The 24,817-nt window shown below is 31.0% G+C and overlaps 1 protein-coding gene and 1 long non-coding RNA gene across 2 annotated transcripts in view; one reads left to right on the plus strand and one right to left on the minus strand.

Annotated features, from left to right (window-relative positions):
• Rbbp5 (retinoblastoma binding protein 5) overlaps window positions 1–22,035 on the plus strand; it is a 67,150-nt gene extending 45,115 nt beyond the window's left edge. Inside the window, exons 10-15 of the mRNA XM_035369552.2 lie at window positions 3,678–3,749; window positions 10,638–10,822; window positions 16,112–16,208; window positions 17,170–17,278; window positions 21,633–21,788; window positions 21,925–22,035. Coding sequence (XP_035225443.1) covers window positions 3,678–3,749; window positions 10,638–10,822; window positions 16,112–16,208; window positions 17,170–17,278; window positions 21,633–21,788; window positions 21,925–21,959 — 654 coding nt within the window. The 3' untranslated portion in view covers window positions 21,960–22,035. The remainder of the gene's footprint in view (window positions 1–3,677; window positions 3,750–10,637; window positions 10,823–16,111; window positions 16,209–17,169; window positions 17,279–21,632; window positions 21,789–21,924) is intronic.
• The window catches only part of LOC118197977 (uncharacterized), a 42,868-nt gene continuing 34,128 nt past the window's right edge, over window positions 16,078–24,817 (minus strand). Inside the window, exons 2-4 of the long non-coding RNA XR_015040343.1 lie at window positions 18,181–18,379; window positions 18,025–18,053; window positions 16,078–16,214 (exon numbers count right to left, since the gene is read on the minus strand). This is a non-coding gene — a long non-coding RNA (uncharacterized LOC118197977). The remainder of the gene's footprint in view (window positions 16,215–18,024; window positions 18,054–18,180; window positions 18,380–24,817) is intronic.

Below are 24,817 nucleotides of genomic sequence, written 5' to 3' on the forward strand. Positions count from 1 at the left end.
GTTTCAGTTTAAAGAGTTTGAGAACTTGTATTATGTGTTTTAATCAATATGGGTGTTCACGACTTAACCAGCGTATAACAGGGGACAATGTCCATGGTTGAAAGCAGTTAAAAAAAAGCAGAATAAAGAGGCATATTATAGTAACAAAAATTTACTATTAATAATTTACTTATATTTTTAGTAGTCTAATGAGGGAAATGAGTTCATTTGGCTACATTATATTAAATCAGTATTCAAAAGAAAATTAGCACTTTATAAATAACTAATTTTTACTTTATGTTTCTTTGTGTCACTGTCTATATTTCTTCTTTGCTTAATGGCTGTAAGCTTGATTTATTTTTACAACTAAACAATTTACTGATTTTATTATTTAACATAAATGTTGTTAAATAATCTTAATAACTGATTTAACAATATTTATGTATTCTGGTTTATGTATACTGAATTGCTTACTTTTGGTCAATAAAAACAAATCCAAAATTCTATTGGCATCTTCTACTATCACGGCTGTTATACTACTTCTGCTATTACAGCATAATTTTTTTTCTCTTTCCCCTTTTTGTTTCATGCTGACAGTTTATAATAATTTTCCCATTAATTAGTAAAAAAAAAAATTTTTTTTAAGAAGGCCCAGTTAATCTGCCGTCCTTAAATCAAGAATTACTATACTCTTAACTTATGTGTATTGTTAATGAATATTTTCATTTAAATATTACTGAAAATAGCCTCTTCATTTAAGTTTTATTTAATCAGAAACCCTGCTTCTTGTGAGCATCATTCAGTTTTCTGAAAACAATACATGTGCATACTTTCTGTAAATCATGCAAATATGCTGAAATTTGCTTTTGACTGCTGAATTTTTTTATCAAAATCATTTCAAAAATTGCAATTTTTTTATTACATGTTTCAAATCTATATGTATTTGAGAGTTAAAATACATTGCACATTTTTGTAACCAAGATTTTCTTAGTATAGATTTTGTTCTTAAGAGCGTGCTTTGCTAAAAACCAATTTTAAAAGTAATCATATGTCAAAAATTCTAAAAATATATCTTAATTAAATTATGATTTATTTTATTGAATACAAATAAATGTGAAGTATGTGTACTAATAAAAATATGCAATATATGCTCAAATTATGCTAATGTGGCGAATTTCAAAACAAAGTTCCAGGTAAATTGTACATCATATTCTTTGCTGATTATTTTGCCAGTTGCACTTTTTTTTTTTAGCAACAAACCGAACCCTGACTGTGAGGCTGTTTTTTTATAGGAATAGGAGGTATGTGGTTTGCAAAATAATGACCTGTCTCAAAGCATAGAGAGTAGAACTAGGCGTTCCAAGTCTACCTCATGTATATATGAAAATACAAAAATGTCATCTGTTGAACAGAGTACAACTCAAAATCTAGATATTATAGAAAATGCATTATCAATGATTAGATGGCAGAAAAGCACATCTGAAAATCACAGAATGAGCAAATTTTGTTACTTTCATATTGTCTATGAAAATCATGGGATAAGCAATCAGAGGGTTGTAGAGACATTATGTAATTTTTGAAGCGGGTAACACAATAAATGAGCATTGCTCTCACAAAGACTCGAACTTGGATTTCTTGAATACGCGTTTGAATACTACTGCTACACCACAAAGGTATGCAGAAAAGAGGGAGAAAATACTGTATATACTTCCCCTTTTAAGAGGTGACTGGGGATTAAGAGACCGAATTGCCAAATCCTGGTGGTGAAGAATCATCATCCACCAACTTTTTAGTTCGGGCACCATTGTAGAGACAGTAGGTTATTGTGATACAGTAGAATTGAAAAATGTGCAATGCTCTTGCCAAGACTCGAACCTGGACCTCTCGAATACGCGCCAAATGTGTTACTGTTACACCACAAAAGCATGCAGAAAGGAGAAAATGCTTTATAGGGTTAATAAGGAATGCCACACGTACGATAATAATTTTTAATTTTTATGAATTTTCGACAAAAGTTTGCTATTTCAAGAGTGTCTCGGTGATACCAATTCTTATTATATTTAGTAATCTGAATTCTAAAAGTTGTAAATTTTTTATAATTTGCAGTAAAGATTTTCTCCTGCCAGTCAAAAACAATGAAACATATTCTTTAAAAATAAGACATGTATTATGAAACAGGAAAATGTGTTTATTGTAAGTTATAATATTTCTAATGAAGCCTTAATTGGTTAAAAAAAACTATTTGAGTCATCCATGACTTGAAAGTTTATGAATAATTTGTTGCTGGAATTTTTAAATTTTAAGCACTTAAGTTTCAGCAGTTTACAATAAAGAGCTACAATTTTTTTTTTTTTTTTTTTTTTCTGTTCATGTCATGTAAGAACATAACAATTATATTTCTTTATTCACTTGTAAACCTTGGTAATCTCATTCAGAGCATGGTGTTTTTCAATTTTTAAAAAAAAAAAAAGCTACAAAGAATTCAGTTTCAAAAGTTCATAAAATTAATTATATATACTATTAAAATCTGTGCATGTCTGTCTGTTTATTTGTGGCATTTCCTTCTCCAGAATGGCAGAGAGTTGAGTTTCAAGAGAGGTAACCCGGGATTCCAAAAATTCATGGGAAGCCATTTCGACCATTCTCATCTTTGTACAACTTTAATTAGCCGATCTATTAATTAAAAACTCTAAAAATGCTAGTTTTTGCCCTCTTTTTTTTTTTTTTTTTTTTTTTGAATGGCAACAGTCTTGCATGCTGGAAATAAAAATATGCTTTATTTCGAAAAGTGTTGCCATAGATAAAAATCTATCGAAAAGTATTGCCACTGCTCGCTTTGAAATCCTAGAGTTTGTTAATAAAAAATTTCGAAGTTTTACAAAATATGAATTAAAAATAGCATTGCCAAACTTTAAATATATTATTATTATATAAGGTTATATTCTAACATTGAAGAAAGCATGTGATGTCATTATATGTCAAAACTTTTTCCTTAATGTCAGCATTTTAAATAAATAGGTGCTGTTGGCAGCTTTTTTGTTTCAGGTTAAGATAATGACTTGATATCTTATAACCACATTAATTCTTTTATTGATATTGAGAAAAAGTTCTTATATTACATTAAATTTAAATCATAACGTCATGCATATACGTTATGATTAACCCGAAGTGTCAAAAGTTTTTGTTTCGTGGTTTAGCAACAAAAAAAAAAATTATTTATGAACTGCTTGTTGCATGGAAAGAATAAACTGATTTCATTCATATTGAAATGTTTTTATACATTTTCATTTCAAGTGTACATAGAAATTATACATTTTGCTTTAGACTAGGCTTGCCTGCTAGTGATATTATAATAAAATGAAGAAAACATTTTGGGATCAAATTCTAAGTCTGTAGTAAAATGCAAAAGGTTCAATTTTATCATGTCATAAATAGAGCATTTTGAATGAATTTTTGGGAAAGAAATTGGGGCAAATAATTTTTATATATATTACAAAATAATATGAATTTTAATTGCAGAAAATGCTGGATATTTTATAACTATCCCTCATTGCAGTTTTTGTTCCATTTTTAAAGATGTGCACTACTTCAAATTTTGACTTCTTGTTCTTTGATATCTTGTGCATATAAATATCAAGTTGCTAAAATAAAACAATTGTTAAATTATGTTTATTTATTCATGTTGTTTATGTATTTAGTGGCATCCAGTTCGGCCAATCATTGCTTCTATTTCTAGTGGTGTTGTTTCCATATGGGCCCAGCCTCAAGTGGTAAGTGAAAACTGTATTTTGTATATACTTCAAGCGAAAGACTATGATCTACCGACATTGTATATCTATCTATTCGGTAACAATTGTTCTTAATGTGCATTTTTTAGCCATTTTAATTCCCTGTTATTCGGCATCTTTATGTTTACAACCTAAGTCTTGAAATAAGGTTTGGTTATTTAATGTAGGTATATATATATATATATATATATATATATATTGCTGTATGATAAGGATTCATATCTGAGATGTTAGATAAATTTGCATGTATAAGAAAAGCTGAAATTTTATTAGAAGTTTTAAAATAGTCATGTTATTTTGACAATTTCTTGCCAACTGCAGCTAATTCTTTGACAGATTTCTACAGCCAATATCTTCAGTTCTACTAAAGCTGTTTTAGAATTATTAATATGATATAGCATTTCATGAACTAAAGAATAATGAAAAACATACAATAAGTACCGCTTAATGTAATCATGTTTGTCCATGACTATTTTATAATATCAAAAGATGAAAAAGATATCATTCAAATCAGCACTAGAATTTAAACAATTTAATACAAATATAAGTAGAAACCTATACACATTACACAAAGTCATTACTAGTGGATTATCTGTCTAGTGGGTTTAGGACACTAGATCCATATCAAGAAAATGTGGAAAAGGTTGATCAACATTAGCAATGATAAACAGGGATCTTTATTTGTCACTTTCAGCATGCTGACGCAGGACTACTACAGGTTCACAGCTCTCACATCAGCTGTAGGCTGCCACTGGAACTTGAGTTTCAAGGTCTACAGTTGCCGAAAAATATGTTCAGAGATACAGTTCATGAGATAGGGTTGTTTGTATCCCATTCATTGCATAGAACATGTTTAGCATAGTGTGGACTACATGTGCCTTTGGACCAGACTTCAGTGGAGCACTATGCTTTTTACAGATGAGTCGAGATTCAGCCTGGACATTGATTCTCAGCATACATATACCTGGAGGAAGCCTGGAAAACGATACCATCCCTCCCTCATTATGGAAAAAAGTCATTGCAGTGGTGAAGGTGTCATGATTTGGACAGACATCATGTTGAACAGCTGCACATTCCTGCATATGTTAACAAAGGCTTATTGACTGCCATGAGAGATAGAGAATCTGGAGAAAGCCCGGAACATGATACCATCCCTCCCTCATCAAGGAAAAGGATCATTGCGGTGGTGGAGGTGCCATGACTAGGGCAAACATTATGTTGGACAGCTGCACATCCCTGCATGTGTTTGACAAAGGTTCAGCGACTGCTATGAGGTACAGAGAAGAGGTCTTAGAATCCTATTTTTGACTTTTCATCCCGGATTCCTGTTAATGGACGACCACGCTCATCCACATATAGATCAGCTGGTTGACAATAGCCTAGAAAATGAGGGATTCACCACATGAATTAGTCAGCCAGATCTCCTGACTCTGACCCTATAGAGCATATAGGCCCTATAGACCCTGACCCTAAAGAGCATATAGACCCTGACCCTAAAGAGCATATGGACCCTGACCCTAAAACTCTCTTTGGACAGCAATTTCGTCTTGCCGTCCTCCTCCAAGAACCATTCTGGGATTTAAAACTTCCTTGCTACAGGAGTGAGATCAACTACCACAGGGACTCCTGAACTGCTTCCAGTTCCGTATACTGTCACGCTATGTGACCTGTCTGGTTGTGAAAGAGAACAATAACTCATATTAGATTCACTTCAAGTTTGATATCATAATTCGAATTTTGGACATCACTGCACTATGAAATTTACTGATAATCCTGCCTACATAAAATGATTTTTGGATGGTACATCTCTTTCTCTGTTATAAATGTATATTCATACCAGATTTCTTTTAAAATTTTTCAGAAATTTGATGTAGTGGGCACATTATTTTAATTTTGTACTCAAATGTATGTACATAGATACAAAATTTTCTGGCCTAATATACAGATATAGGACAAAATAATACGAACACCTGTGAAATAATGGAAAATCTTTATTAATGACTGGTTGGACCACCCTTTGACTAAAGTACAGATTGAATGTGACGTGGGATAGATGCATAAAGGTCATGGACAATATTTAAAAGAATATTAAGCCATTCCTCCTGCAGAGCGGTCTCTAATTCTGAAAGTCCAGATGGAGGTGGAAATCGGGAACGATGTTTAGACTCCAAATATGCCCATACATGTTCAATAATATTCAAGTCCGGAGACTGAAGGAGGCCAAGCGAGATGTTCATTTGCATCGTCATGTTTTTTGAACCATTCTTGAATACACCTAGCAGTGTAGATAGGGGCGCTGTCGTCTTGAAAAAGCAGTCGCTCCCCAGGGAATACAGTCTGGACATGATCCCCTAGAATGCTTAGAGAGTGATTGGATGTGATGCTCTCATGCAGAACACAAGTGACCCAAGACAGCAACAAACGCACCCCATACCGTAATGGCGCTACCCCCATGCTTCACAGTCAGCAAGAGGCAGTCAGGATGAAACTTTTTTTTTTTTTTTTTTTTTTTTTTTTTTTTTTTTTTTTTTCGTTCTCCAGACATAACATCCGGTCGTTTGAAATCCTGTGAATGACAATTCATCTGACTATATTACATGTTGCCACTGCTGTGGGGGCCAACCTTTGTGATCTCTGCACCATTAGTGTCGCTTGAAAGCATTAGTTGCTGTCACCAAGGGTTTACAAATTGCCACTCTGCCATAAATGTTCGCAGCATGAAGTTCCCTTGAAACAGGTTCCTGGAGATGACTGTTCATACTGTTGTGCTTTGAAGATGCCGTCTTACCCTTTTTTGTGTATGCTATCATAACGGCTGATACCCTACTCCTTGCACACTCCACAAGATTTGCTGTTTCCGTAACTAGTGCTCTACTTAAACGCACTCCAAATATCATTCCTCTCTGCTTACATTTCATCTTCTCACAGACAGTTCGATCGAAGCATGTAACGCAGGTGACTGCTGTTAAGAGACTGATACCTTCCTCTTCACCCTCACTAGGTGTCAGACTTCTGTTGTAGGTGGCACGGCTGTACTGTAGGTGTGAAATACGTCATACTTTTTCACAGGTGTTTGCATTAAACAGGTCCTCCATCTGTACTTCTAAAAGAATCATGAGCATCTCTATGCCTTGAAAAAATAAGCTGAAGGTTCGTCCACAATATGTTTCCTAATTACTCCTTTCACTTCATCATCATTAAATATCTTCCTGTGAAAGTCAGGTTTCAGTTTAAGAACAGATATTAACCACTTTGAGCAAAATCTGGGCTGTAAGAGATGGATCGAATCCATAACCTCTTTACTCCCAACGTATTATATATGATATGGCTCCATTTCCTTCCATGGACCTATCATATCTTATATGATGCACTGAAATGGAACGCTTTATTTCAAATTTTAAATGTGCTCAAATTATGTCAGAATGCTGCGAAAAACTTATAGAATGGAATATCTAGAGTATTAGCATTGTTGTGAAGAGTATTGTTTTTTATTTTATTTTACGAAAGTAAAATGCACATCACTAAGAATGCATTTTTATAATTAAAAAATGTTTCATGCAGTGCGAATGGCTTAAAAGTTTTCTGAGTAATAATGGTAATAGGATATAATAAGCAGTGATATTTAAATTCTTAGGATTTTTACTTCACTACTGTAGAGAAATAATTTAAATATGGGAATATAAATGTTATTACTAGCATTGTGCTTTAACTTATTCTGAATTTTGATCTAATTTTTAATTTAATTATAATTTTCTGTTTATATTATAAATATTTGCAAGAATCCAAATATTTAGATTAAAAGCAGGTTTTATAGGAATTATTTTTGCGTGTTAGCCATAGTTACGAAATATACTCAGGTTCACAGGGATGGCGAGCACTCTAAGGTCACAGGCGTACAAGGAAACTTCATTTGATCGCCATCAAGAGTGAAGAGGTTAAGCTGACATTTCCTTATGTCTTTATTAGCAACAAATGAATGCGCAGTACTATTATCCTGGCAAAAACAAACTTTGCAGCTCAGCATGCCACACCTTTCATTGTTAATTTCATTCTGAAATTTATGTGGAAGGCTTGCATAATATTCCCCATTGATTATTGTGTATTTCTTTCTTTTAAATTTATCAAGAGGATCCCTTGCTTCACCTGGTTTTCTGCACTCCTCTGATCCTTTCAGTAGAGTATCATAGTATAGGACTATTGTTTCATTACCGTGTACGACTGACTGTAAAAAAATTGTCTGATTTGTGCTATGTTGGGGATATTATTGCACACTCAGTATTTTTTATGCTAATAGAAAATACTTCATGTTTTAAAGTTATATGTAAAGTATGTATAGCTAACCTCCAAATCCACGATATTATCAAATACTGATAGATGGATTCATTGAGCTATGCACACCTCCAATTCCATGATATTAACCAATACTGATTAGCGTATTCATTGAGCTACCCATATATAAATAAAAATGCAGTTAGTCTTGCTTAGAGTTTTAGAGAGTGTAGAGTTACAGTGCGGTTAAATGAACTGAGTATGTTTCAAATAAGCCTAGTAGCTGTAACTGTTTACTGCGCCAAAAGCCTTTTATACTGAATTGTATCTTTTCCTATATTATCTATTCAAACCTTTATTTTCGGTCCTCTGAGTTATTTATGTCGCAACAGCTGCTCGTAGCAAACAGGATGTTGTGATTTTTTTTAATTGCTGTAAGAAGTTTGGGTACCTATCTTATTCAGACTTAGGTCACGTGAAAGCATTCATTGTAGGTGCTTTCCTTCTGTACAAGAGCAATATTTTCTTATGACTGTCAACCTTCACAAGAATTGTCTTCTACAGCCTGTCAGCCCATGCAAAATTGCTCTGTATGTTCTTTCACTGTTCACTATCTACATGATCCAAGTATAGTTTTATATCTTTGGGATTAAGAACTTCAGAGTCAAAAATTCAATCATAGAACAACACTCAGTTTTAAATATTTTTGAACAAACTAACATATCGCATACTCATTGAACAGTCACAAAAGAATGTATACAATTTTCCTAATAAAACTTTCAAATTGGTAAATTGACGGTTTAAATTTAGTATTGCCACTACATGTTTGGTAGAGGAAGTTATTGCTACTAAGTTTTTATGTGCCGGACCAGAAAATTTTGGAACTGGAAACTTCTACCTGCATATCCTTGACACTATTATGCCATTGTATTATTATAATTTTAATCACTTTGAACCCTAATATGTCTTCTATGCTTCTTTTGAGATAGGACCTATGTAGTCTAATCTTTTAACTCAATGAATTACAGCTAGCTTCTTCAAGTACTATTATGTAATTTCATAACTAATGCAGACTGACTCTAATTTTTGGAAGAATGTAAATAACATATTGCTCATGCTGTTTCAAAGATACAAAATTCATGATATTAAGCCACTCCTATTTGCTCTCTAATACTACTATATTCATTTCTACATGGTAATGCAGATCATTCAGTCACACTTTAAAGCTTTTACATATGCTGTGAATAACTGTGGCATATATTGCAGTTTCTCTTTAGTCATGGCTCCATAGGATAAATACAGAATATGATTACATTTCTTTTTGTTGATTAGTAGCTTCATGTATATGCGTGTAAAGAAAATCAAAAAGTAAAATTAATAGGGTAATTAAAATTGCTCAGTAGATAATTTTTTCATAAATATGTTATGCTTTCTAGCTTGAAATGCTAGTGCATGTAGGCTTATCATCTTGGTGGTAAAAATTGTTTGGAAGTTTTCAAATAACAGCCAAAAAAGCCATTGATTTTGAAGCGCAAATAAAGAGCAAATTGGAGCATTTATCTAACAGAAGTAATGCATCAGTAACTGTGCACTCAATCAGGGAATTGTTTCTTGTAAAATTCTGGAGATATAGAAATGTTAATATACCTAACTAAATATGATGTTAACTATTATTGGAGAAGTCATACAACAAGAATCAGCATAATATTTTTAAATTTTGCAGGACTAGTTTTGATGGTTTAACTACAGAACCATCAAAACTAGTCCTGCAAAATTTAAAAATATTACCCTGATTCTTATAGTTTGACTTCTCCAATAATCATTATTCGGCATGTTATTTTAACCTAAATTATAATGATAACTAGTTTAAAAAATAGCTTTTTGCTTAAGCTAATAACTTTATAACTGCAGAAAAATTTAATTATAGTCTCAAATATTTCATCGAATATAATATAGTTTAGATAAGTGAAAACTAGGTTGCGTTTGAATTAACCCAAAACCCTAGACTAAAGGATTACTGCAATTTAGTTTAATAGTAATAGGAGTAATCCTTTAGTTTTGAGTTTTTGACATCCCACCTCCAAAAAACCCTACGTCCTGCCTATCTTAAACTACATGACTTAAATTTAGATTTTGGCATCACCAATGGTCAAATAGTTAAGACTGTTGAATGGTGGTAGTTTGAACCCAGATGAACAGGCTGGCTACTGTATCGATTTTATTGATTTTCCCCATGTGTAGGATGAATGCAAACCAGTTTCCCTTAAAAAGTCCTCCATGAAAGCATCTCTTATCTTAGGTAGCTGTTATGTGGTTTGCCATGTTCAAATAAGCTAACCTAACCTAACTCAACCCAATTTAGGTAATTTAATTTTTCATAAAAGTGTTTTTAGCTAAAGACTAAAATGATAAACAGAAATTAAATGCATTAGTCAGATTTTATAGTTTTAGACTTGATTTTTATGTTTAATGGAAACATTTTTCCCCCAGCTCTAAAAGTTTATTCTTAGATAGCATTATTAATATGAATAATGCGTACAGGAAGGTAACTAAAATGAAATAATTATAACATATAGTAATTAGCATGCATATTTAATATAGGAAAATTGGAGTGCATTTGCTCCAGATTTCAAAGAGCTAGATGAGAATGTTGAATATGAAGAAAGGGAAAGTGAATTTGATGTAGAAGATGAAGATAAAAGTCCCCAGTTGCATACTGAAAAACAGGATGAGGATGAATATGTTGATGTTGTAACAGTTGAGCCAATAGCTGCCTTCTGTAGCAGGTAAATGTTTCTGAGAATATTTTAAATGTTTTACATATTAAACTAGTTTAAATAAAAATTGCTTTAAAATTCAAAATGTAATGTTTTATGTGTTAGTAATATGAATAAAATCATAGCATTTTTGGATCTAAGATTAAAAATCAGAGTTTCATTTTAATTTCTGTCAGTAAATTAATTTCAAACAATAACAAAGGCAAATATGTATAACTCATAAATTGTTGCACAGATTTTGATAAGAGATGAGAAATGCAGAAAAGTCACTCTTTTTTTGCTAATTAATGAATGTTGTGGATAATGCCATTTATTAACAGACATGCTGTATTTATTCAAAAATAAGATATCCTTACATTTTAGGATAAACGTTAAGAAACAAATTTGTAGGAGAATAGCTAATGACAGCAGCAGCAATTCCGATTAGAATTAAAAGTAAACTACCCAATTAAATATAATATTGTACTAGGAAAAAATTATTAAAAATTAGTGATACTTTGTTATGTGTTTGTTGTCATGCATATGAGAGTTGCTATTTATATTTCTGGCCTAATAATGAGAAAACAAATGTTTATGATCAAAATATTTTATTCTTTTTCAAGAGACTCTCCATGAAAATCAATACACTTTTGCATGCATTTGAACACATTTTTTCCACTCCATTTGCGGTAACTCCAAAACATGCCTTTTGATTGCATCAACTGCTTCATTGGGTCTCGCAAAGTGTTGACCACATAATTTATTTTTGATGTGTGGCAATAAAAAAAAAAAGTCATTGGGTGTCAAATCAGGGCTTTATGGTGTATGTCCCATCAGTTCGATGTTTCGGCCTGTCAAAATTTTCTTTGTTAGAGCCGATGTGTGAGAGCTTGCATTGTCCTGATGAAGAATGATTTGCCTCTTCTGCTCTTTTCAAATTTCTCCGATGACTTCTAATAAATAAATGGTCATGTACCATTTGGAATTGACCGTTCCCTGTTAGTCTAACGTAAGGTGACCATTTTAACATTGTTAAAGCGGGACACCATTTACCGGGGGGGGGATCTTTATTAAAAATTTGGTCTATATATATGAAGCAAAACAAATTTTCATAGAATGTAAAACTAGTATTGTAATATACTTTTTAAAATTTCAACATGAGTACAATTTACAAATATAATACATTAAAAAATTATGTATAGTACTATTTTATCCTTTAGCATATTTCTCATTTGAGTGAATTCTTTTTGTAGATTGCTGTTGTTTTTTGTTGAATAACTTTTGGACAACTTATGATGTACAACATCTGAAGGAGTGATTGTGATTATTAATATGAAAAGACATAAGTCCTTCTGCTAATGCTAATTTCATTTCTTCGTCTCCATAAATTGTTTTCCAAAAGAATTCTTGCATTTTGGAGGAAGATGCAGTAGTATTTAAATATCTTTTATGTTCCTGTGTCCCCCAGCGCTTTTAAATATCATTCTTCCAAACAGGCGAAATAGAAAATTCACCATTACATTTCTCACATTTAGAACGTAATTGCTTTTAGTTTTTTTAACAAAAGAAAATTCACTTTTTAGATCATCTTTGAATTTTCATCTTCTGTTTTACTCATTATGTTAAAAATCTAAAGAAGTAATTTATTATAAATTTATAAATTGTATTATAAATTTTTATCTATATGTATTGCTTAAAAACACAGTAAATAGGTACATAATTACATGAACAAATTTTATTCTTAGTTTAAAAATTAAATTAATTTGTTTGTTATAAAGTAACTATATTTTCAAAATTATTTTAATTTTAATCCTATATTTCTTTCTAAATAATAACAATTTACTAACTTGTTTTATTTTTTCTCTGAATTTGCTGTTAACGTAAGTCGTAAGCATCACTTTCAAGGCTGACGCTTGACCTTTTGCCGCCACTATAAAATATAAATAATAAGAGTACTGTCTACTAAATTCAAGAAAATTTATGTGCTTATTAGTTCAACTCATTGCAAATTAAACTGATTGGAAACTTTTATTCATAATCATGAACAGCACTAAAAACTTATACAGAAAAAAAACTACAGACTTCCACCTTCAGCACACCCAACACCAACACATGGTGAACGAACAACCGCATGGTCAACAAAACTCTTTAGTCAATGTTATAGTTACATATGAAAATTTAAAAACAATAACACAGCAAAAAAAATGTTCTGAAAATTCACACACTTAATTTAAAATATTGAATACACATTATTACAGTTATCAGCAATGACAAATAATTATTACACTTTTCTTTCATAATTTAAATTGATTTTTTACCAATTTCTGAGCTATCACCAGGCCACTGAAATGTTAAGTTCAAATCCAATGTATTGGACTGGTGCAGCCATCTACTGACAAGATAGTGAAATGCAAAGTGTTCTAGCATGCTTATGAAATAAATAAATAGATTGCATACCTAAATTACCTGAATAGCTGATTTGTTGACATCACTTGTTTAACTAGCACTAGCACGCAGTACGATGTGTATCGTCTGAGAGACAGTTGCAAAATGTTTTCGTCATTGCCAATACCAAAAAATGCCATCAAGCCCAAATAGTGGAGGTCGAATTCTAACAACTGATCAACAATGCGAACTTTGATAAGCAGTTCTCGATAATCAGTTGTCAACACTTATTTGTTATTATTAAAATTTGACATTATAAAATTAACAAAAATAGTATAAGACTCATATCTTGGCAAAGTAGCCACATAGCAGCCGAAAAAACCGTGTTCTTCCGCCATTCCCTAGCTTGTGTTGCATTCTTTCCAAAAATCGGGACATTTTTAAAACGCTGTGGGACACAGGACAGATTGTTAAAATTCGGGACTATCCCGCCAAAAGCGGGACATCTGGTCACCTTACTCTAATGCCTCTGTCGCCAAGTGATGGTAATGCCAAAGAAACAGGCATCCATTTGCTTCGAAGTACTACTTCCGTTAACAACTTTTGTTGGATTTGGCTCGTTTTGGAAGACCCATACAGTCGACTGCTCTTTTGTTTTGGGCTCATGTGCATAGATCCATGATTTGTCACATGTGTAGATGCTATACAGAGCCTTTGATGCACTTTGAAAGTATTTTTCCAACATTTTCTTGCACTATTCAACACAAGCCTTCTTTTGAGTGTTTCTCAGATTATGCGGTATCCAATGCGAACAAATTTGTTTTATGGCCAAATGTTTTCATGTAATATCTTATTGATGGTTGTCATACTAATACCTAAAGAAGCCTCTCTCATGGTATGTCACATGACAATTTTGATTTATTAGTTTATGCACAGCATCGATATTTTCTGGCACAGCTGATTTTGGATGAATTTCATGGAAAATAAATGTCCATTGAGCATAAATGTCCTTCAGCAAACGTCAACCATGGTTGAATTCTAGTATAATTCAACCATGGTTGAATTATACTAGTTTTTTACGGTGCTGTAGGATGGTGCTTTATTACTGTATAAAGAATTAAGTTCATCAAAGCACTCTTCCCTTGATAATCCACGAAATGTTCACAAGTCTGTTCCATTTTTTGCCCGAGATGAATTTTTCAGTTTACTGTAAACAACACAAATCAAGCTAAATTGGCAGAATGTTCTGAAGAAGTTATGGTTAAAAATATCAAACTTTCAATTGAAATCGTCTACAGTCGCCTAGCAACACTTACTGTTGCCAAGGCAAAAAATATAAATAGGAACCTTGTAGTGAATGCAGGCATAAACTGAAATCACTCAGCTATTATAATAAACAGTAGTTATGCAATTTATGTATAGAATAATTACATGTATGGTTTATGTAATACTTAAAAAGTATATTTATTCTATTTAAAGCATCATAATTAAATGCCTTCCTGAAAGCAACTTCTAAATTTGAAGTTTCACTGCAATTCAGTAATTGTAAAGGTATTTTAAGAAACAGGGGTATTTAATTTTAGGAATCAAATTGAAGATCATCTTCAGTATGATAAATATTATTTTTAGGATTGTGTAACAACAAATATTGCTGAAAATTCTAGCTCAAATTATCATAAAGTATTGATTATAAAAGAATGAAAAGAATTGAACTTAAATTGTCTTGATATTCAAACATGTATAAAATTGGTTTTAGTGATCCATTATTTTTAGTGTAGCAGCATGCATTTCCTCCTTCTCTTTCTTTCTTTGCAGAAAATAAGATGAAGAAGTGATGCATTGTAGCTCATCTTTGGTCAAAAATACAGGTGCTTTGGATTGCCATAGAGAACATTTGAGCATAAACAAATCTCTTGTAATGTTTTGGGCAGTGTCAGCTCCTCATATTAATTTAAGAAGAGATTTATTCATTGAAACTTATAAGTTCAAAGGTTAAATTTAAGGCAACTTCTAAGTTTTCCTCTATTATAAGCTCTCTTAGTGCAACTTTATCCAGCTAATGGCATTATAACTTCATGAACATAACATATTCTAACATGCAGACATCCCAAATCTCCTTGAATAGGAGATGTCAGACCACCAAGAGAAAATCAATCTTCAATTGCTTCACCAATAATTAAATTTAACTCTACAGTCACATTCACTATTTCTATATCTTTAGAAAATTTTCATTTATTGTAGTGTTATAGCAAAAGATATGATATCAGATGGAATGTCTTCAAGGGTAAAATTTTCTTCCTATATTGGATCAGGTGGACATTTAATTTGGGTTTGACTTTCACTTAGAGAAATTATACAGAATAAATGAGGTACTAGTCTCACAGGCCGTCAGTGGGCTTCTAGTAATGTTAGATGTAAACTTTTTACTTCAGTTACATTGTGGCTTGGTGCTCTACCTCTTGGAAGTTGTGGAGAGGGCAGTGGTTTGATAGCGTGTATCTATTCCTGTGTTAGATCAGACTGGCACATAAGTAATAAACCATGCTGGTACAAGCCAAAGCATGTTCAACAAGCTGGAAGCAATTAGGTCTTTCAAGAGAACTATCATGCACCATGTATAAATAAGTATAATGTAATTCAGTTAGACCTTTAGGTTTTGCACATTTCATACTTCTAGAATTTAATTGACTGAAGGGGGGTTTGTTCATATATTTATTTTTCAAGTCTGTCTATCTAATCTATAATCATTTCTATATACATTATAAATTTGTTATTTATTGACTAAATTATTCATACATTTATCTAATCATTCTTTAAGCATAAGAAAAACTATATATTATTCTGTATATACATTCAGCATAAGATACTGGAATATATTATCATTGTAATATAGATCAGAGTTTCTGAAATTTTCACCAATGTTCTTCTGTTTAGTGATGAGGAAGCATCTGACACTTCAGCCCTTCTTTATCTTCCTATATCACCAGAGATAGATGATCCGGAGGAGGGTTGGGGTCCATCTGCTGATATGGTAAGGCTATATATCATGGAAAATATTTTAAAATTATATTTTTTTATGCAGTTTTCAGTTAATGAGCATTTTGAGTCGTGTAACTTCAGAGAAATAAATTATAATGTTTTTTATTTTTATTAAAAGCATTGTTTTATAATTATATCAAAAATATCAATTAAAATTTATGGTAAAATATTGCAAGTTAACTTTTAGAGAGAGAAATGTGATGATGCAAAAACTAATCCTGTTATGAAATGATAATATATTTATTGGGAAGAACTGGCATAACAAATGAAAGACAGATATTTTCTTATGTAAAAAGAGTGCTAGAGGCAATTTTTCTATTCATTATCTTTAGCTGTATTCTAAAATATGCAACTATTAAAATTCTTCCTGAAGATGAAAAATAAAATTATTCTATATGCATGCATTCTATTGTACTAGATCTAATGAAGCCGTCCCGTATGATATGGTGCTCTGTAAGAACTAGCTGCAGCATTACTTCTGTTTGAATCGTATAATCTTTTATAAGGGTTGGATATAAGGGTGACTCTCTAATATCTTTGTAGAATGGGAACACTTAAAATCTCTCACTCTGCAATCCTCTCAACAGGCTAATTTTAGCCAACCTTTTGATTGAATTCCAGATGGGGGGGAAAAAAAAAAAAAAAATCTTTCGAATATAATATGTTAGGTAATGGTGGCCAACTGCTTCTCACTACAGTCTAGCTTCAAATTCTAGGCAAGGCATTGATGTTTTTTATTGTATAATATCTTTGCAGCACTTAAAATGTGTTGAACTAAAAATTTATCTGGAAAACATTTGAAAAGTTTAATAAATGGATGTTTGTAAACTTGGAATAAATTTTAGACTGCAAAGTGAATTATAATTTTGATGATACTTTGGAATAATAATTTTGAGTTTACTGTTTACTTTTAATATTTTGTGTATACTGATACTGAATTAATGTAATTGCAGGCTCCTGATGAACAACCATCAAAAAGGCAAGCAGGTGATCAAAGTAATTCATCAAAAAAGAAACGTCCAAAGGTTATTGATATGATCCTGGAAAATGCTCCCAAAGATGGTAATGGCAGTTTCTCAATAGAAACATTCTTGTTGCTTTTTAAACTGTGTGTTATCAAATGTAAATTCTACAAGATTTTAAGAACTATCTGTTAAATACAGTTGAATTAAAATTCGTAGAGGTTTTCAAACAAAGTAATATAGTTTGTTTCTATTTATTTAAAAAAACACTTCATGAAATCATACCAGTAATTAAAGAGAAAGTGAGAAAAACATTTATACAAATACATTGTAGTCTTTATAATTTAAACTCATCAATTCTGTTGATTAATGTTGACAAAAAAAATTGCTATTGTACCTTAAATAATGTTAAAATGCATTCTGGTAGCCAAAACTGTAACCTATTTTTATATTTTCTGGTAAAGAAATGCAAAAATATACACTAAATATTGAAATAGGGGCTAATTAGTTTTATGTATACTCAATAATGAAGTAATGTGAGAAGAACATTCACTTTTATACAGTTTTACAAAAAGCTGTATTGTTTCCTTGTTGTGCAATGTTGACTACTTGCGGTGTTCATTGTATGAATGTCTGCACTGACTTACTGTGTAAATCATTGAGTTATCATCTCATTAAACAAACGTGAAAGTTTATTATAGACAACTTCACTAATATAGACAGCCTATTATCTTATAAGTATTCATTTAATAAGCATAATATAAATATGATATAAATGGCTGTATTCATTTAATAAGAGTATTATTATTTGAGCATTAAAAATGTATTTTCAAACTCAATACCAACCTGTATATCAATGGTCTTAAAACTGTGTTCTTGGAAATTCAGTGTTCCACGAATGAAAATAAAAATTTGAAAAGTAAATTATAAGGCACTCACACTGGTTGACTAGTGTCTATTAACTAAAAAATTAAAGATACATAAAATAAGTAACACAACAACCTTGAGTTTGAGGTAGATTTAAGTCAAGATCTCAATGGATTTTGAGGGAAGACAGGTACAGGCCCATCGTCATCAGGAGCAAAGAAATCTGCAAGACTAGAAAGCAGTGGGCATAATAGTCGTATTTATACTCTACAGCAAGGATGTCAAACTCATAGGTACACTTGGGCCAAACAAACAAGGTTTAACTTTAGGTGGGCTGAAAAAAAAAATCAATATTCATAGAAACGTAGATTTATTTCAAATAATACAATATGTTATCATCCAATAATTTCATTTTGAATTATTTTCCTAAATATGTTGCTTCTTCTTCATTATTGAGGATTCTACAAATATATTCCTCTATTTTTGGTTCAAATTCAGCTAGCAATTGAATTAGCTTCACAAAATTTCCATTATTATGTTCATAAAGCTTGCCACTTTTACCCTGAGAAAGTAGAGAACTTTCAACAAGCAATTTAATAACTATATAACTGTTATAACTGTATAGTTTAATAACTATATGTGATATAACTGTATAGTTTAATAACTGTATGTGATATTATATTATGCATAAAATTACTTCACTCCAATATTTAATTTCAGAATTAATTAATCTTTATTCAGCTGAATCTGCTGTCTGACTAGTTTTCAAACTTAATTCCAGCTCTATCCATGATTTCAAATTATTTTTATGAGTTTTTGAGTCTTCATGCTTTCTTAATATCTCACCAGTATTTTAACCTTCATTTAAAAATGAATTTAGTTTTGAATTACCAAAATGTCTGCAACAAAAACATAACAGAATCTTTTGACACTGAATATACCAGATAATATCTTGATATATGTTCTCCATTTTTTTAAATTCTGTGATTCTGTGTTTAAAGTCGTTGAGTGAACTTAGGATATTAAACATGCAGATGGCACAAACAATACTAATGCACCTCAAAAAAGCACTTTTCTAATCCACTATTCTGTAATTGTTACATAAACTGTATCACTATAACAATCCAAATGGACCCCATGGATGCTATTGCATAGATAAGACATTGTTTTCAATCTTACTCTGTTTTATTGGACACCCAGAACTTGGAAAAGTGTCTCTTCTTGTCTACTGTACATCTCAGAATATAAAAAAAATCATCTCCGAATAACCAAAATTGCTAAATACATTAAAATGACAAGCTAGGAGTATCAAGAACATAGGTTAATCTCTTTTATTCAGAGTTTCAAACAGAACTTGTCAAGGGAAAAAAGTGTTATGAAGCTTCAAACCACAAAAGAGATAAACCTATGTTTTTTATACTTCTAGGCTGCCATTTTAATGTATTTAGCAACTTCTTTTCTAAAGTTTATTGTTCCATTTTGTTCACTATAAGAAAAATTTCTTTTGCAATGTATTTCGGAAACAGAGATAGGTAGAGTCCAAATATTCTTACAGCTTTTGTTAGGTATTTTGATCTTGACTTTTTAAATTCATTTAAAAATTAAGCAGCACTAGGCGCTAATTTTGAACTTGCTATTATTTTGTATTTTTTATAAACTGAACTTAGACTATATTCTAATTTCTTATGTATATATATATTGGTATTTCAGTTGGTTTTGCTACCCTAGGCATTTGCTTACCTGCCTACGGTAAAATATAAGTCAACGAAAATGAAAGACAGTGCTTTAGAAAACTAAACAGTTCTCTAATGCAAAATGAATTACATTTAGATGACTGTTTTAAAAATTATATAACGGAGCATCTTTTTCATTTGAAGGAAACCATAAAAGAGTATTTCCCAGAAGGAAAAAAACTGAATATTATTGTATAAAAAGTCCGTTCGAGTACTATGATAAATCAGAAGGCTTGCCATTGAAGTAAAGGGAGCAATTTATCAAGATATCAATGGATTCGACATTAAAATCTACATTTAGGCAAGAGCAGCTCATAAATTTTTGGTTGCAGATTCATGCGGAATACCTAGAAGCTTCTTACACCGTTATAAACATTTTAATGCCGTTCGGAACAATGTATTTAAGTGAAAAATCTTTCTCAGCATACATGGCTACAAAATAAATACCGAGACAAATAAAATGCAGAATATGAAGTGCAACTGCAGATAACATCAATCGAGCTGGACTTGGACATTTTGAGAAAAAAAAAATGCTAGTGTACTCCTGTCACTAAATATCATGCAAGAGTTGATGAGCATGAGTTAATGCTCATGCTTAAAATAGTACATCTTTAGTAAATACTTCTTAAAGCATTCAAACTCAGTAACTGAATAGAAAATACCAAAAATCATCAGTAAATCCCAGCATAAAAGCCACCTTGAAATCAGACATGTGCTAATAATGTCACTAGACTGTGTTGCAACAGAGAATTTCCTTTTAGTCTGCTCTTTATCTGAAATCCTGAGAAATACAGCATCATATGCCAAGTAACCCTGTAGGAAACAGTAAAAGAAGGGTAACTTGATCCAACCATTCATTCCAGCTCTAGCTGGCGAAGCAGACAGGTCATCTGTGAAAACCCCTATTAAACATAAATTTCAGCATGACAACTTATAATTTTTAATTTTGTTTTTACTTAATTCCACCAACTATTGAGCATAACCTTTCCGTCTAATTATTGCTGCTTTGCATCAAATTCTATTACTTTCCCCCCCCCAATCTATGCATTGTTTCTAATTGATGTAAACCTTTTTCTTGTCATATGTTATTATATATTTGGAAAAACTGCAGATCCAAAAGGTTTTCAAGGAAAATTTTGCAAATTTCACTCATTTACTTACTTGTTCTATAATGAGGGCAGGAAAACAGTTTGCAATTTCTGTATGCTTCTTCAGCTTGGGTAATGCATGACATGTGTAATCTAATTAATCTAATCTCCTTAGATAATCTAGAGTCTATTGTAAATTTTCAAGTATTAAGTAATAGTTGAGTGCAGCTCAGTGTCAAAAATCAGTGACTGATGACCTGCTACATCTAGCCTTAATATGAAGCAAGAAACCACCAATCGCAAAGGATTTGAACCATTTCTGGGTTGTTATCTGATAGTTTTACTTCAAGAACTTTATGAGCAGCTTCCATGGCTCTGTAGCCGAGTTTAAAATAATTCCTGACCTTAAGCACTGATAAATCTGATTCACATTGATTATAAAAACAAAGCAACATACACGTTTTAAGATGATGTATTTCTTCATTAATAGATCTACCCATATTCATGCATAAAGGTGCATATACAAGTAACATTAAAACAAGAGAGAGATAAAGAAAGGAAAGGAAAATAAGATACTTCTGATAATTTTAATAGAAAATGCACTGTATTTAAACTAAGCTAAAGTTTGTTGCTTTAAAACTGCTATGTATAATTTCTGCTTTTATTTATTTTTGAGTTCAAGAAATGTATGTCTATAGTGTTTGTATATTTTTAAAATGATATATTACATTTTTTCAAATAGAATTTTTAAATTTTCTACCTGCAGAGACTCATCCACTTTTAAATTCAAAATCAAGAGATAAAGTTAATCAACAAGCAAGAAAGGCTGGTAAAACAAAGCAGCATAGAGCTGGATTTCATTCAGAAAATAAAATTTCACATCGATCAAAGCATGGAAACAAAAATAAAGAGAAAATGTCTGGTAAGTATTACAATACCTTAACTCTTTATCTGTCAGTTGTTTTTTTAAGATAAATATTGTTTGCCAAAAAATATAGTAAAATTTTGAAATTTTTTCATTTTAAAGAATTTTTTTTTTTTTTTTTTTTTTTTTCCAGTTGACTACTATGGATGGAAAGATAATGATGATTAATTTCCATTCTTCCACTAAATCAAGTCACTTGTACATAAAATAAATATTTATTTTATTCTTTTAAATATATTAGTAGTTTTTTTTTTTTTTTTTAAATTTCATTTCATTATCAATAATGCTGCTGTTCATATTGAATCATTTTTTACTGTATGTAATTTATGATTACAAGATTTGATGGGATTACTCAGTGATCAGATAGATAGTAATCTCATAGTTGACAACTTTATAGCAGAAAAAAACTGTATAGATTTTTTAATGAAAGTAGGATTTAAACTTAATTGTTTTAAGGAATAAAGTGCCTCCTGATGATAATTAACAGTAATGCTTTCAAAATCAGAAAGAAACTGCAGACAGGTAAGTTTTTCTCTATTTTACATACAAGGTAAGATTCAAAAGTTTCTAAGCCTAATATACTTCTAAAAAATGGAGCAAAAATCAATTGTTCAGTAAGTCTTTTGTACTTTTACATCTTTTAATTAATTGCTTTATGACCTTAAAAAATTAATTTAAAAATTTCACAGAATGTTCCTTAGCTGCTGTCTCCACCTCTTTAGAATCATTAAATCATCTTCCCTGAAGCTCAGATAAGTGTCACTTGGAGATAGATCTAGGCTATAAGCAGGGTGATCAGTGTCCTGCAACCGATGTTTCTTTGCAATAGCGACTATGTGGGCAGGAAAAGATTGACTTCATGAAAAAGTTAAAATTTCTTATCTCAACTTTCCATTTTCTCTTTAATATCATTGCATAATTCATGCAAAAGAGAGTTTCCATTCCTGGCCACATCTCTTTCTTTAACCCTCTGAGCAGTGTGTCTTGGACTTGCTGATAAAGATTAAACTTTTGATGGTCATAACGAGCTCAGATCACATTACAAATTTTTGTCTAAATGATAATGAACAAGTTCTGTTTGCAAATTAGTTTTTTCCCTGAATGTGCAGAGATGAAATAAGCCTGTTTTTCAAAATAACCTAATGGATTTTAGAGCTGAACTCACAAATTAGCTGATTTAACTTGGTATAGATGACAGTAAGTGTACTAGATAATATACTGCATAATAAAAGTGAATTTGGCATTTTTATTGCATTTTAAGGCATTTTTATTGCTCTATTTTGAATGCATTCTTGTATTGATGTTTGTAAAGAATTGCAGCATTTTTGGTCAAAAATCAAACTTTTTGTTGTTCAAAATTACAAAAGTAAAATATTTCCAGCTTGAGAATCTTCAGGCGGGAATTTTGTAGTGTAGGGACTTTTACATTTCTCACGGGATATTTATTTGGTAGCATAACAATGCAAAGGCATTACAACATGATAGCTAAAAATGCATCAAAGAGAAAGCTAAAGCACATTTTTTTTTTTTTTTTTTTTTTTTTTTTTTTTTTTTTAAGAAGAACCTGATTCTGATGACAAAAGTCCAGATAATGAAAAAACTTTATAAAACAAATATCTGTATCTGGATTCAGATACAGATATTTGTTTTGAAAGTTTGGAAGATCATTCGAGTGGAGAAAGAAGACTTTAGTACTACAAAATGCTACATTCATGTAGAATTTTGGGTTTGCAACTCTACTACACACAAAAGTGTTTTTAGTTAAATAAACATACATGTATTCATTAAATTTTTCATTATTATAATATTATATACCTTATTAATTTGTAAATTGATAATCTAACATGTCTTGGTATGATATAAATTTCTGTTCCAAAACATTATTATATTGACAGATTTATAGCATGTAAAAATACAATGGCAAATAATACAATATTATTTTTATTAAATTTATTATTTGTTATAACTTTTTTTATTATTTTCTTAAAAATTAGTCTAAAATAGAAACTATCTATAAAGATGCATGTCTATTTTCATTTCAAATTCTCTAGCTTCCAAAAATTCTCTTAGCTTAATTTAAAATGAAAATTCAGTGTATAGATATAATTTCATGGCATCAAGTAAATTGTAATTTTCAAACCAAATCGGCTTTCATGTAGCATAAACATCTACCCCAATTGCTATTACTTTAGCTTTTTGTTTATTATTATTATTTATTTATTTATGCACAAATAGAAGATAAATGTGAAGTAATGCTGACAGTTAGCAGAATCCAGAGCCATTGTGTATAAACATATTCATATGATATCATGATAACTTCCATATGATCATTATTTTAAAGGTACCATATTTTCATATATGGAATATCAAACACTCCATTTTTTGCAAAAAAGAATTATGTATTTCTAAAGTATTTTCTCTCACCACCACATAGCTTCATGGTATAATTGGAAACACGCCAGTTGTGAGATCTGGATTTGAAAGGCCGAGCAAGAGCATTGTTAATCCTTTCTTGTTTTCCTGCCTAAAAAAAGCTGATGACTCTACATATTGACTTCAATAGTTAGTTATCAACATAATCATTTTTAAAATCGTGAATGTATACTTCCAAGTTATGGTGCCTTGGTAATATCTTCTAATCTTATCTTTTAAAATTTGAACTCTTTTTCTGTGGTTTAAAATAATGGTCTCAAGCTCAAATTGCAAACTAAACAATCTAAAAGCGCTGATGGGCCAGCATATTTTTATCTAAATTAAATTTTAGTTGCTAAATCTTCATCAAAGTGTACACAAGGAATAATAATAATAATGCAAAGAAAAATATACAAATTTATATTTATTTCATATCTTAAATCTAAAGAAAGAAATTTCTGTTATTACTTTTCATAATTCAAACATATTGACAATTAAATATTGAATATTCAGATAATATCCATAATATTTAATATATCATATAATCTTTATTTAACAATTCAAGTTTGTATTTTAAATTTTTTCTTTCAACCTGTTGGTAACGTTTGCCCAGT

This window comes from Stegodyphus dumicola, chromosome 3 (assembly GCF_044657685.1).
Source record: "Stegodyphus dumicola isolate Sdum_Otavi_A_Nest chromosome 3, ASM4465768v1".
In the NCBI taxonomy this organism is placed as follows: Eukaryota; Metazoa; Arthropoda; class Arachnida; order Araneae; family Eresidae; genus Stegodyphus; species Stegodyphus dumicola.